The sequence below is a fragment of the Enoplosus armatus genome, chromosome 23 (genome assembly GCF_043641665.1).
Source record: "Enoplosus armatus isolate fEnoArm2 chromosome 23, fEnoArm2.hap1, whole genome shotgun sequence".
NCBI classification, from domain to species: domain Eukaryota; kingdom Metazoa; phylum Chordata; class Actinopteri; order Centrarchiformes; family Enoplosidae; genus Enoplosus; species Enoplosus armatus.
Genome location: NC_092202.1, coordinates 14373249 through 14388165, shown reverse-complemented (window position 1 = coordinate 14388165; position 14917 = coordinate 14373249). Strand labels below are relative to the sequence as shown.

The window sequence follows — 14917 nt, the reverse complement described above, 5'->3', positions numbered from 1 at the left end:
CTCTGCAAGGGAGCGGAAGGCAGCGGGACACAGGTTAAGATCTTCGGCGAGCGTCTGGGACAGACACCTCAACACGATATGATGTCCAATGCTTGGATTGTGGACTGTGATGATGTCACAAGAGGAATTAAGAAGAAAACTAGATCCGCCACCACCTATCACGGATGTACCCGCGCTATCTATCCTGCATCCTGGGCTTTGTGCCGGCCAAGACTATTGTGATTGGTTTAGAGTCTGGCTGAACCCATTATTAGGGAATGATAACGGGTTCAGCCAGACCTTTCGTCAGCGCTGGTACTGAAGACTACTACAGTATGTACTACAAGAGGTGGTCCCGAATCAGTACGACATGAAATATACAAATAGTTTAACAAAAAACAGAAACTTCTAGGTGGTTCCTGCCAGTGGTGGTGGTGGTGGTGGTGTTGGTGGTGTTTGGGGTACTTGAACTCGTCCCCTCAGTATTGTTTCTACGGCCCTGCCTCAGTTACACCAGCCAGCGTGTGTCTTACAGCTTTGGACCTGGAAACGTCTCAAAAAAAGGGGGGAAAAAGAAAAAGAAAAGTGACTTACCACTTTCTCCGAAGTATAAACACAGCTCTACGGCTCTCGTTGTCAGAGAAATAGTTGAGCGGTTGCCACATAGTTAGCTCGGCTTCTTCCTCAGCTCCTCCCGGTTGTCCACCTCCTTCCCTTCCTTCCCATCAGGAGTTTCACTCCCTCTTTGCCTTCTTACTCAACAAAAAAAAGAAAGAAGCGGAAAATATGTCCGCTCAAACCTCATTCGTCTCAGTCTGCTCTCTTCCTCCAATTTTGTCTGTTTATCTCGCAGGCTATTATCGCGCCAGAGGTCCAAACACGCCGAACAAAAGACCCCAACTTGAGGAATTTCACAAGTTTGCAATTGGGGGGGAAAAAAAAAAAAAAAAAACCCAACTCAAGGACTTCCTGTCGCTGCCTTCAAAATAAATGCCCTCTCGGATAGCTAGAACGGTGCGGCTGTGTCGACGCGGTTTACAAACCGGCTCAGAACACGCTAGCTTTGCCATTTAATTCGCCGCCGCCGTTAGCTGCCCTCCTTGGCTTCGCTCTCACACGACAAGCTGAGCCGCGGGTCAGACAGAACAGACGGAGTCACCTCAGTCACACAAAAATACAACGAAACATACTGTTACGACGTAACGTAAGGTTGAGTTCAATGCAACATGGAGGATGAGGAGAGCCTCCAGCTAACAGGCTACACGCCAGATTTTCACCGTTTTGACAAAAAAAAAAATGCCCCGAATCGAGAGCACACATTTGTTGCTACTTTGCTTATTGTGTGTTATACATTCGTCTAGTGAAATCTGTCTGTGGAAACAAGACGCTTCCTTTTCATTCTTATCGGAACTTTGAGGGAACGGAGCGCACACTTGACGTTTTGGGTCAGACCGGGTCTCAGCCGTGTCAGCTTGACGCAGTCCGGAGGGGAGGTGGAGGTGTCTAATTTCACCCGTTCCGTCGATTCTGTCCAGATTTGAATGTGCGGGGAGAAATGGGTGGTGGAGTGACGGCACACTGGACAGCTCAGGGCCCCTCCATGTAAAAACGGTTCTGTAACAGTTTGAATAGTCCTACCGTTTAATAAAGATGAGCCTACTTATGTATAGGCTACGTCTGAGAAATATATAGGAGACGTAAAGTGAGGACATTTTGAAAACGACTCCGGTGTTTCTTTTTCCTCTGGAGTGAAGTCGCATGTCACGTGACCGACAAGTTCTCGCAGGTAAGTGAAATGTGGCGCGTGCCCACCCCTCCTTCACACGTCGCCACAGGGGACGTAAAGACGCCAGAACGCCACGCAGATACCGCTTCCGGCTTGAGAGACGCGTCTCCGCCGCCGCCATCTTGCAGCGGGGGGTTCCTGGCCAGTTCGAATAGCAGCAAACGCCAGACTTCGGTGCTGCTTTCGGATGTTCTAATGAAAGAAATGCCAAAACCGGGGAACACGGAACACCATTTCTCAAGTGAGAAGTTATTTTACCGTAGTTTACCGTTTAAAACGTGTTAAATTTGATGGAGGCCTAAGTAATCCTTCTCTCTGTCCTGATACTAAATTAAGATAAATTATGTAATTTAGGAAAGTAATATAATTATAATAATAATAATAATACATAATCAACTTTATTCATACAGCACTTTTCAAATGGATTCAAACCAGGATTAAAACATTTCAGGACTGCAAATGAGGCAAATAAAATCAGACGATTAAAAGAAGACGAAAACTAAAATGGAATAAGATACCCAACAATAATAGCCTATAAGATGAAAAACAATAATAATAAATGATGACGCTAAAACCGATGGAAATAAAACGAGAAATTTACTTTAGAATGTTTACTTGATGTGTACAATATCAACTCATAATTAAGCTCAAGGCGCAAAAAAAATCACACAAATGTAATTACATAATGGATTTGTGGTTAGTTAAATGACCTTATTTTGCACCACGCTGTACATGCTGATGGGTGACGCCTAAAGTCGGGGGTGCCCTTTTCTTCAGGTTGGAGCGACGAGCCCCTCAAAATGTCTGTGCACACCCCTGTTCAAAATTGTTGTTTAAATGTCAAATTTGACAAAAAAACCAATGTGTAATCTCTCTCCAGTGTCTCATGGCAGCCCAATGAGCTTCGTTTGTCCGATTATGAAGTGCTGGGTGTCACAGAACCTGAATTTAAATCCGGTTCCGCCCTGGACCAGAAATCCACTGGCACAACTTATACATTAGATTCAGTATGCACACCTGTTCAAGACGTTTCAGGAAGCACCTGTAATACTGGGATGCTGTGTTAAACATTGTTGGTGGTTAAATAAGTGTAATAAGATCTGTGCTGCCTGAAGACATACATTGCTCTAGGTACATGGAAAGGACACTAGGTGGCAGCATGAAACTACTATTAGTGAGTGAGGGACTCGACCTAGTTCATTATTTATGACAAAAAAATGAAAACAGTCATAATGTTGACATGCTATATCTCATCATTTTGACTTACCATGAATACTTTTTATTTTTATGATTTCATAGTGGGAACCGGCTTCCTGTGAAAAAGCCGCTGATACAATGGAGTACAGCAACAATCGTCATTTTGTCCGGTATGGAAGTAGGAATTACTGTAGTGTAAAGTCAGACTCTAGGCAGCCCATAATCTGTGTCACAGGAACGCAGCATGTTCACCAAAGAAAATGTCACAATTCGGTGACGAACACGTAATAATGGTGTGACGCTCTGATGAACTGGATATGCATCCAGCGTACACTCTACACGAGTTTTGAGCCCAGAATCGGGAGAATGGACAGAAATGGAGCCAAAGCAGTGTGTCTGCGGGATGGAGTCCTTTTAAGCCTTGAATCACCACAGTAAAAATCTTGGACCCTGTTTGTATCCTGGTCTGGATCAAACGGCTGACGGCTGCATGCTGAGACTCAATAAAAAGCTGGAGGTGGACAGAAGCAGCAGGGTGTCTTTATTTCTGTTGCTATAGCTTAACCAAGTCAGCATTCATGATACACAGAGACATACTGGGAAGCTACAGAAGCCTTGAACACTTACAGTACCAGTGACCGGAACAAACAACGATGAGGCAGAGGACTGAAACCAAGTCAATCAAACGGAAACATACAAGAAAAAGATTTATGGCACTCATTTTTAGATTATACTCAGAATAATATTGCTTTTAAAACACAACCTCTATCCGCCATCGTTGTTGTTTTATCACGTTATATTTTCACTGCATTTAAATATCAAATATATTCCTTTACTGATGTATTTACGTTATTGCTAACATTAAACATACCTAACATTAGAGATATATTACTTACTTTAATAATAGTTTTGTTCAAAAGTACAAATTTTTACAGAAAATAACAGTCCATGTTTGGTAGGGGTGGGGACGGGGTCGACTTCAGGACATGCACAAGGATTTGATAGGAGGGCAAGGGAAGGAGTGGGGCTTAAGCGGGATCTCCCATTGGATGAGAGGAGCTGGGGGAGCTGTCACTCACGCAGCCAGTCAGTCATACATGCATTCTTCACTGGTGTTTTTAAACATAAGGTACAATCCTTTATTCATATTTAGTTCTTTTTCAAGCTAGACTACACTACTCTGATCCATAAATAGGAGCTTTACATGCCAACAGAGACGGCCATCAGCCAATCGGAGCGCTGATTCACTTCCCTCCAGTGTTCAAATAAAAATGGCAAAGAGGTCGACAGACACACACAGACACACACACACACACACACACACACAGTGATATTAAAGGTGGAAGACACAGACAAATGACACACAACTACACACTCAGGTGGAGCGAGAAAGGCAGCCAAAGTCCCATTCAGCAAATGATATTTCTTCATACACGACAGCTTGAGCGCACAAGTATTATTCATTATTAAGTACTTTTTTTTTGGGGGGATCTTTTCCACGCAGCATGTGGATGTCGTTCCCACGACGGAAGGACTCGTGTAGTGAATTATGTCGTGTCTGGACTGTACACCGTACAATCAAGACCATTCACACAAGCTATGATCTGTGCGTGTTGGGAACCAGCTAATAAGTTGTCCTCACAAGACATTACTGACAACGTATGCGCCTTGAGCGAACGAGACAATAACTTTCCTCCACGTTTTTCTTCAACGCCAATGTTTCTTTGGGGTAAAAAGATATATATATATATATATATATATATATAATATATGTGTTTTGGGGTGGGGTGGGGGCAATCAGATCCTGGGTGCGCCCCATAAAAGCCATGTTCAGCCCTGGAACACGAATCTGCGCAGGATATTACAGTTTATTATTAAATCAACTGGTTCAAGTCTTTCCAAGGGCACGAGTTATGTAATGATGCATTTCTCCGACTGTCTTTTCATCTTTCCATCACATCTCCACCTCTCCTTCTGCCTCGTCCGTCTCCCCTCCTCCCCCGTCCCTTTTCTCCTTGCCTCGTCCCTCTACCTTCCCACCTCCATTTGCCATCCATCCTTTGTGTCCTGTCGGCTGGCAGGCCAGAGGCTGAGCCAGCGCTCTGTCACATTATCCTGCCGCTGAGTGAATTACTCTGCCTCCATTAGACTAACGAGAAAGCAGGAGGACGGAGAGAGATGAGGGGGGAGGGGGGGGCACGAGGGAAGAGTGATGCAACTGAGAGATTGATGGAAGGAGGAGAGAGAGAGATGAGAGAGATGATGAAGAGGAGAAAAGTTAGATGAGGTGGAAGGAGAAGGAGATACGAGGGGGGGGGGGGGGGGGGGGGGTGTACAGAAAAGATAGAAGAGGTCTGACGCAGGAGTGAGAGGAGGGAGTGAGGGATGAAAGGAATAGGAGAGACAGGAGGGTGGGTGGAGGTTGATTGCTAGATGAAAATGAAGACGACGGCCGGAGTGAAGAGGAAGATTAAAGTAGAGGAAGATGGAGAGGCGGGAAAGCGGGGCGAAGGGGCCGGGCGACCGGGATGTTGATGGAGGGTAAGGAACAGATGCAGGAGGAGAGGGAGCAGGGATGGAAAGATGGGGGGGGGGGGGGGGGGGGGGTGGTGAAATACTGACTTCTTTCACATTTAAACATAGCGAGTCTAATACACACCGTCCAGCCTATTTTCAGCCTATAAAATTCCCACTATTTGTAAAATGGTGTAGTTTAAGAATGTAATGTCTCCCACATTCCCAGAAGAGGTTCGGATTGACAGACGCGCACACACACACACACACACACACACACACACACACACACACACACACACACACACACACATAGACCGTATATTGGTGACGTTTTCTGTTGTACTAGAAAAGCCAAGACGGCTTTTTTGAAGGAAAGTTGCCAGAACTCGAGGTGTCCCGTCCCTTCAGCCCGGCGATCCCTCTAGCGACGGATTCACTCTCACTGTAATGTGAGAATCTGTCAAAAATGTGATACAAATATATATATATATATATATATATATATATATATACTAAACCTGACTTATTTAGTTCAGGAGTGCGTGGCACAGTTGCCATTGCTTTCTGACTTAATGTGACCTCCTTGTCTGACGCTCGGATAGAGTCCTGTACTGTCCCTCTCAGGTACTTTACACTCGAGAAGTCTGATCACATTTTGACAGTTTGTCACATGATCAGTAGAAATGTCTGAAAGGTAGGCACCAATCAGTTGGGCCGACTGGCACGCACCATCTGCGGCACGAATGGAAGGAGCTGGTTTAACGAACCTACATGTCGCAGGTCAGGGACTCTTACTGTTTCCTGGATGTAACCCGGCTTATGGCTTTAAATACACAAAGTGAAGCAGAACATGACAGGCAACGGGAGTAGTGGTCACAACAGCGGTAGTGAGCGAGAACAAGGCGAAGAGGCTTCGACAGAAGAAAAAACAGTGTTGTCGAGTCCAAAAAAAAACACAAACAAAAACAAAAACAAAACCCCTGATATGTTGGAAACGAGGAATCTTCAGAACACAAACGATGAGTTTAGGAAGATCAAGTGAGCGAGTCAACAGTAAACCAGCAGTGATGCGGCGTCATGGGTCGGGATTTGAGTTACTAACTACTGGGGACGTTCAAGTCACGCACACACACGCAACACGTATGCACTCGCGCACGCACACACCCGAGGTAATGACACATCTTTGACATTTCTAATATTCCTCCACATTGATGACAAGTTCCCTCCATAGCCCTTCATTTCCACGGAGAACACGCGCAAATTCAGAACAAGAAGAAGAAGAAGAAGAAGAAAAAAAAACAACGACACGTAAATAAATAGTATAAATAATATAAATAAAGATCAACAGTGCCTGTGTTTGTGGTGAAAGAGAAAACATGACAAAAAAAAAAAAAGTTCAATGAAGTTAGACTTCACTGAGGGGCTATGGAGGAAAATGGCCATAGCTTGTTCTCTCTGCCCCCCTCCCCCCCTACCCTCCCCTCCCCTCCCCTCCCCCCACCCGCCATTCTCTCATCTCTCTGCTGAGGCTCTCAGAGGTCAGTGCAGCGCTCCTGCTTGCTGTAGTGGTCGAACTGGCTCTTCCAGTGCATCATGTAGGAGGACCAGCGGTGGAACTCCACCTTCCACTGACGCTCCGCCTCGTCTATGTTGTCTGAGAGAGGGAACACAGCGGAGAGAGCGGTTAGCCGTGTGGCTTCTGCAGTACAAAACATACACCAATCGCCATAAGTTTAAGGACTACTGAAGGCCTGTATTCACTACAGATGTCATGCTGAGCAGACGCGGAGTTTAGTGTGTCGGCCTTACCGGTAATGTTGAGGAGGCGCGGCAGGAAGCGGTTCCAGAAAGCACACATCTGGTTCCTCAGACCTTTGTGGATCTTCATTGGCTCAGTGTTGAGTCCGACGTGCTTCTGCTCGCTGATGGTGAACAGGGGCCAGCGCTTCTTGCTGTCCACCAGACCTTCATGGTTCACATTTGGATTTCTGACGGGAGAGGAGGACGGCGATTATACTCATTACCCGGCTAGATATTTTGATCCTGGGACACCACTAGAGAAGCTTTGTATGATTCACATGTCCAAAATGACAAGGTTAACATGCTGAGTACAGCTGAGGCTTGTGGTCTGGTCTGTGACTGACCCCCTCATCCTCTCTGTAGCTAAGCAACCCAGTGAAAATTGATATAGATATTGATAGATTCATTCTTTCCAGTCTGTGATGCCTCACCCGGTCCGTGCAAAGTTGGCCCAGTATCTCATCATGCGTCGGCTCAGTTTCTCCTCCTCGAGGGTGTAGTTGAGTCTCTTCTCCAGTGGCAGGCCGAAGACAAACTCGATCTCGTAGCCGTGGATCACGCCCATCCACTCCGGCCAGGCCAGGTTGGATGCTCGGTGGTCAAACAGGTAGAGGTAGACCCCTCCTTGAGGAGCAGGAGGAGAGAGAAGGGTGAGCGGTTACACACCGGCCAGAGACGGACACCTCCACACACTTCTAGTGGGTCATAAGTGATGATAGAGAGGGATTACTTTTGTATCTGTCTATATATGTCTTGATAGCTTGGCAAATCCAAGCACTTTCAAGTACTTTCCAGATCCGTGGCAACCCTGTGGGACTTATACTAATGTATAAAGTGTATATGGGACATGTAACTACGGAAGCGAAGCGACTTGCACGTTGTGTGCAAGTGACAGGAGTGCCAAGCAACTGGCCCCAAAACTCCCAATGTTAGCTGAAACCACACGCACCAAGCATCAGGCGAAGGGTTCGACTGTGGAGCTTATCTGGTGGCTTGTGTGACGTCTAACAGAGCTGTTGTGTCCCCAGATCTCAAACACGGAGCTGGGGAATCAAACGTTGTAGGTTTCAGATTGTTGAAGATTGTAAAAATTGAAATAATTCTCCTTAAAACGAGCAGGAATGGTCTGGTTTTGTGAGGGAAAGAGTGCCGAACTGGACTTGGTGACACATAAGCTGATGCATCAGCTCATCTAGAGCACAGCGCCAGCAGCTTGCTTTATCTTACCCTGCGAGTTCCCTCCACTGTTCATCACCCCTGAGCCGGCTCCTCCCGCGTTAGCCTTGATGGCGTTGTGCTGGGCGTAGGAGCGAGCAAAGTGGGCCAGCGGGCAGATGACGTTGTGGTCGCCCACGATGTCGTCCATGGCGTCGCGGTTCTTCTCGCCGTTGTTCTCGTCCATCCAGTCGGTGTACTGCAGCACCACCGCCTCCAGGCCAATATCGTTAGCATGTGGTACGCTCAGCTTGACACCTGGCAGGGTGAAGTTCAACGTTTTTAGGTGGACTTTAAAGCGTTTTAGAGGTACAACTGCGGCTGTGATGTGGAAGGACGTAGAATCATGGCTCTAATTGTTTTGGTTGAATTTGATAATGCTGATTTCTGAAGTCAGAACTGCACAAAACATAATTATTACATGGATCAATAACTCTAGACCACGTGTCATTACACATGGAAAGCAATGTGATTGAGCTTTCAGCAGCAACTGCAGGATCAATCTATGGTCCATTCCAAATGAGCTTTGCAAAACTTTGCTTTACTTTTGTAGAGCACGCTACAAATTCAACATTTTAGCAGAGCCTTCGTCTTGAACAGAATTTTGCTAACAGCTACTCTTTGTGGTCTCTGTCTGCTACTCTTTCCAGCCGAGTGAGCTTCACCTTCCAAGAAGTCCTCTCTGGAGATGAGGCTGTCGTTGTCCTTGCTGAAACCTGGTGCTCCATACAGCAGGAAGTAGGAGCCCTCGTCCTGGTTGACCCCGAGCAGGATCTGAGTGTCTTTGAAGTTGCCCGAGCTGAGCATGGCCTCGGGAGTGTCGGGCAGAACCTCGCCATCCACAACAGGGACAAACGAAAACCGGAAGAGGGCTGACCACGGCAGGACCTGCTCAGAACAGGATGACAAGTGTATATGTACCACTAAGCCGATCTGAGTGGCTGTGAAATGACGTAACAGACCAAATGCCACATGACTGAAAATGGGAAATTAGATGTCAATGTAACTGATTCCACTTGAATGTATAGCTTCACAAAACTCCTAAATAGATGCAATCAGACTGCCCACAACGAAACAGACGGTCTGCATTACCTGCCACTCCTGGTCGATGAGCTCCTGTGGGGTTTTGCTGCGCAGACAGTCCACCAGCTCTGTGTCATTGCCGCCGTTGCAGCCAACCAGTTTGCCCAGCAGCGTGGCCCGTCTGCGGGCCTCAGCGGGGCTGACCGAGGCCCAGGGACAGTTGGGGACTCCGCTCTGGAGGATGGCCCTGGTGAAGGTAGACCGGCTGTCTGGAGACAAGAGGTGGAATCCTACTGAGGCACCACCGGCACTCTCACCAAAGATCGTCACCTGTTTAACGGGTCAAAAGCGATCAGGATCAAAATGAGCTTACACTTGATTCTTTGTGTCGAAACAATGAGATGGACAAATAAAACAGTGAGAAACTAACCTGTTTGGGGTTTCCACCAAAGAAATGGATGTTGTCTTGTACCCACTGCAGCGCCATCCTCTGGTCCAGAAGACCCACGTTGCCAGGAGCCTCAGAGGAGCCATGTAGAGATAGGAATCCGAAGGCGCCGATCCGGTAGTTCATGGAAACCACAATGACCATCTCACTATGAGCTAGGTAGCGACCATCGTACACGTCCAGAGAAGAAGAACCACTGTAGAACCCTGGAAATGTTAAATATCACAGTATAGTGTAAACCCACTGTATCAAATCTCCCACGCAGCAATCTCCCCAACAGAGAGAAGCACTGCTGTCTAAAAACACAGGGCGGGTTACAATTCAGGGACACATATTTTGAAGGATACAGTTTGAGATGTTTAATGTCTAGAGTTATCCATACTTCAATATCTCTCTTGTCTGTCTGCAAAATCGTTGGCCAAGATGATGCAGGTTCTAATATACAGTATAAGGAAGCATCTCATCTGCATAAAATCAAACCTTGTGCTCCGTAACACCTCTTTTCATTGTTTCTTGACATGATGTGATATGATTTTGGTTCAAGCTATCTAAACGGGTACTGTGACTCCACTCAATCCAATATCTTCTCTGCAGAGTGAAAACTACTACTAATTGTCTACTTACAAACAGCGGAGGAGTGGACGTATATTTAACAGACGCTTAATATTGGAAAAAAAAAAAAAAAAATGCCGATGCTTTATGCCCCCTGCTGGAGTACAAGACATGACCTTGTGCGCTTATACACTGAATTTTGAATTCAAACGGATGATTACACAAACAGAATAGAAGGTGCAGCCCTATAGAGTGCTGCAGGAATGAGTCCAAAAAACCCGGAATGCTAGCATTTTTACACCTCCGGTTCCCTAGTCTCGAAGTCAATGGGTTTTTTGAATGGTTTACCCACAGAGCTTATTTTTCTGCAATAATCCAACATCCCGAGGAAAAATCCCATTCGCTTTTTGTCGAGGGAACTTGCCGATGCTAACTTCCGGGTTGGCCTACAAAAATATGTCCTGCAACACTCCGTTGGTACATTACCTTTCACATTACTGATGACCCTTTCCACAGCATGCTACAGTGTTCTTTTGTGCATTTATCCCTATCAGTTGTTAGATTATCTAGATTCTGTAATTGTAAATCTTAAAAGGAGCTTTGTTTCTGTAGTTTGCTATCAACTGCTGACCCAATGTCCTGACTTGAAGAATGAGTCATGTCTAATCTATTTATATTTTGAGTCATTCTGAGTAAGCTGTGGCCATGTACCTCCGCCGTAGATCCACACCATGACTGTGAGATTGTGTGGTCTGGGTGAGGTGGGCACCCAGACGTTGAGGTACAGGCAGTCCTCACTCATCTCTCTGTTGGGGTTCCACATCTCGCTGCCCTGGAAGCCAGGGAACGACGTGTCCACAAACTGGTAGCAGGCGTTGGGGTAAGCGTTGGCCTCGTACACCCCTGTCCATGGACGCTTGGGCTCAGCATGACGGAAACGCCGCTTCCCTACTGGCGGCTCGGCAAAGGGGATGCCCAGGAAAGCGGTGACGTAGCTTCGGTCCAGCAAGGGCAGGCGGATGCCGCGGACTCGACCGGTGCGTGTCTGAACGATGAGGTCTGCCTCGCTCTGGGAGGAGCAGGTGGGGATGAGGAGAGCCAGGAGGAGGATTGGGGAAAGGAGGAGAAGGACGGAGGTCTGCATGATGGAGGCGAAGAGGGTCTATGTGGCTGGAGCTGTGGTCGTGATCCCTCTCCAATCAGGGAGGGCAGGGTCTGGGAGGGAGAGAGAGAGAGAGAGAGAGAGAGAGAGAGAGAGAGAGAGTAATGTGATTACAGTGAAGGAGAGTGATGGAGACCAGACTGAAAGAGGGGAGGGAGAAATCAGATGAGGAAAGAGATGAGAGGACAGAAGAAGTAGGAAGACTGGCTGTCCGAAAAGATCTTTGAATCTACCTTGATGACACTTCCAGACAACTCAAATCCAAATGATTCTTTTTCTCTTTCCTTTTTTGATATTGGTCACATATCTTAAACTCCCAATGGAATCAAATCTTCTCTATTCAGACTCAAACCGCATCTTTAAACGTTGCCATTCAAGAGGGTCCGTCCTCTTAGATGCTTAAATCAGTCAGAACATTTGAAGGCAGTCTGCCAAGTAGATTTAGAAGTTGTATTCCTGCTGTACAAGTGGAAATCCTTCAGGGTTTCTCCCAGGACATTAGTTAGCGCTGACCTGCAGTGTTTTTTGTTCATTCATCAGCACCTGATTGTGCCCGAATGGCCCCAACTTATAAAAACTCACAAGGTTATCTTTTTTCCTTGACATTGCTGCTCTGAATAATCACCTCCACATGTTATCAATGTAGTCAGTAGATGATGGTTAAAGCAATCTCTTCGCTCGTTCTATACGTGCTTTGCGATGAAGCTCCACTACTCGTTATCCCCGAAACTTGTGAATCCTAATGTCATACTTCATACAAATGGAATAATTCCTTCTGAAATGAGTAGAGTGGTGCTGCTTTTTTTTTTTTACATTTCAGGTGAGGTGGGGGAGGCACCACTATGACACACTGCAGGAAACCCTGGTAGGTGTTCACATATCTTGAAACCAAGTGCTGTCCTAGAAGTTCCATACTTAGGCCAAGTGATGACAACAACGCTAACTCCCAACTGCTGATGGAGACCATGAGGTGCAGTTGGACGCTCCCAACTGTTTCAAATTCAATGGGGAAATATCTTGCTTAAATATTCAGAAACTACAAATCTAATCTGACTAATTTAGCCAAAGAAGTGGACTGGACTTAAAACGCCATTGTTTTCATTGTCTAAAAGATGACTGAGTGATGGTTACACAGTGGACAGTGCAGTGAATGGAGATGTCTAAGCGGGCTGTGGCTTCCCAGAAAAAAAAAAAAAAAAAAAAAAGACTCATTAAATATTCAACACAACGCCAAGACAACAGCTTGTCTGACAGAGTCCTGCTGCTCCACAGCACAGGCGAACACGCCAGGGCTACAGCAGACACACAACACAAACACATTTGTGCTGCTTCTGTTTCTGTTTGGTGAACAGCTTTTCCGGTCGCATCACATAACACGACATGGACCCAGCCCTAAATATACAGACAGAACCCCTTCCAGTAGTTGCAACACTGACCTTGCCAATAGAGATGCCGTGATCCGGCTTATTACATGTGGTTCAGGTTCAGTTTTTTTTTTTTTTTTTTTTTTTTAAAAGGAACCAAATCATAATGAAATCATTTTGCCTACCGTTGCTGGAATGTCTTTGTGTCGTAATGACACCCTAATGCGATTACTGAGATCTCCATTACCAAGTTTCCACTGCGAAGGAGGTGAAGTTATTTTCTTTACGGCACGCAGACGCGTTCAAAGCCCCTCGGTACGCAACAACAAAGCCCCGGGACAGGTGTGTGGTCATGAGGGGCACTATAAAAAGGCATCGGAGTAAAACCCTAGTAAATGCCACACCGTTTGGCGGATTAATGTGGCACTTGGCACATACCAGATATGCATCTCCTCATAGTAAGAAACTTAATAACTCCAAGAGACTATATTAAAATGATAGTTTTGGGGAGGGGATATTTTTGAGACCAACTTTTTTTTTTTTTTTTTTTTTTATTTCTGTTTTGATATTTATTTTCTTTTTTGTTTTTAGGTGAGAGTTCTCCAGTTCTGTGCTGCAAATTATTACCATACACAATAGGTCTAACATTTTGCTTCTTGCCTTCAGTTGGCTCGGAATGTGTTCCCTAAATCCACCCTTCTTAAATGAGATTCCACATTTTGCTGTAGAATGAAAGAAACAGTTTTGAAATATTATGATCGCTGGTTGTGGGTTTGACGGCGGAGTATATCTCATTTCTTCAAATGATCCATCATTCGTCCAAAAACCCAGAGGATGTTCAGTTTAAAACCCTCACGCTGTGGCAGCTGCAAACACAGAACGGCTGGTGTTTCTATTTAATGAATGACTTAATCGGACTTATTTTTCGGACTGCTGACCGGTCAATTAAGCAACCGATTGTTTCAGTGCTACTCTCCAGAGGGGGACGAATCAATGTAGCTGTTCTTGAGCCTGGGTGGAAACTGGGGCGCTCTGCCGCTCTTGCCCCCCTAATAAAAAGTCATTAAAGAAACAGCAGTGGGCTCCAGTTTCCTCCTGGGCTCAACTATAGGGTTGACATCTATGCCGCTGAGTGTTATGCTTTCAACTAATCCTACCTGAGTTTTCTGTATTCCCTAAGTAGTTACTCAAGAGGATCCATGTTAGTCTGGGGCATTACGAAGGCTGCACAGTTGAATCAGATGCGACTTGGCACTTGTAACTAATGCATGATGTGGCCAGGCCTGATTGTTTCACACAAGCATATAGGAGGCCTCTGTGTAACAAAGACGGAGGAGGAGAAGGAGAATCAGTCTCCTCTTCAACTTTTCACTGTCCAAAGTCCATTGATACTAGTGTCACCCTGTTTGTTTGAATGTGTGTGTGGCATCACCGAAATAGATTCTCTATACAACTCTGAGGGTTGTTCAGAAATATCAATACACACACACACACACACACGCACACACACAGCTGCCCCCTATCCCTTACAGCACCTCCAAGCTAGTCCTATCACTATGACAACCATGCATTGCAAAACATAAACAGCAGCCTCCAACCTGACAGGTGGGAGACAACTGTCTCCAGGCATTGTTGCACATGCACGCAAAATGAGGCGGGACGCGGCGTTTTTTTTGCGAGAGTTCATTGCCGTCAGGTGGTGTATGGTTGGTGTATGGCTCCGCTTACTACGTGGGCCCCACCTCGGCTTCACCTTGTGTATAAGCTTGGCTGAGACCAGACAATCGGCTCCCAAAACCGGCTTTTTCTTCGGCTGGTTCAAAGGAACAAGCGCCTACATTCACAAAATCAGGAGTTACGGGACTTGGCTAACG

At 46.0% G+C, this 14917-nt stretch overlaps 1 protein-coding gene across 2 annotated transcripts; it reads right to left on the bottom strand.

Annotated features, from left to right (window-relative positions):
* Positions 1 to 7011: 7011 nt before the first annotated feature.
* Positions 7012 to 11661, bottom strand: ache (acetylcholinesterase (Yt blood group)). 2 transcript variants are annotated; one of them, XM_070929902.1, is made up of 8 exons: positions 11229 to 11661; positions 9948 to 10171; positions 9587 to 9847; positions 9160 to 9382; positions 8507 to 8752; positions 7711 to 7903; positions 7289 to 7467; positions 7012 to 7175 (listed from the first exon to the last, which is right to left on the bottom strand). In XM_070929902.1, exons 1-8 carry the CDS (start codon positions 11659 to 11661, stop codon positions 7012 to 7014), a joined length of 1923 nt encoding a protein of 640 aa, XP_070786003.1. The 2 variants fall into 2 exon arrangements, with proteins under 2 accessions (XP_070786003.1, XP_070786004.1); XM_070929903.1 differs by having other exon boundaries at positions 7012 to 7133.
* Between the last annotated feature and the right edge of the window lie 3256 nt (positions 11662 to 14917).

What these genes read in the sequence shown, in the direction of transcription:
- ache (XM_070929902.1), bottom strand. Translation starts at nt 11,661, where the DNA reads ATGCAGACCTCCGTCCTTCTCCTCCTTTCCCCAATCCTCCTCCTGGCT. An exon ending in CAGAGAGGACTTCTTGGAAG is followed by an intron (nt 8,753 to 9,159) that starts GTGAAGCTCACT and finishes TCACCCTGCCAG; the next exon opens with GTGTCAAGCTGAGCGTACCA. An exon ending in CAGTGGAGGGAACTCGCAGG is followed by an intron (nt 7,904 to 8,506) that starts GTAAGATAAAGC and finishes CTGCTCCTCAAG; the next exon opens with GAGGGGTCTACCTCTACCTG.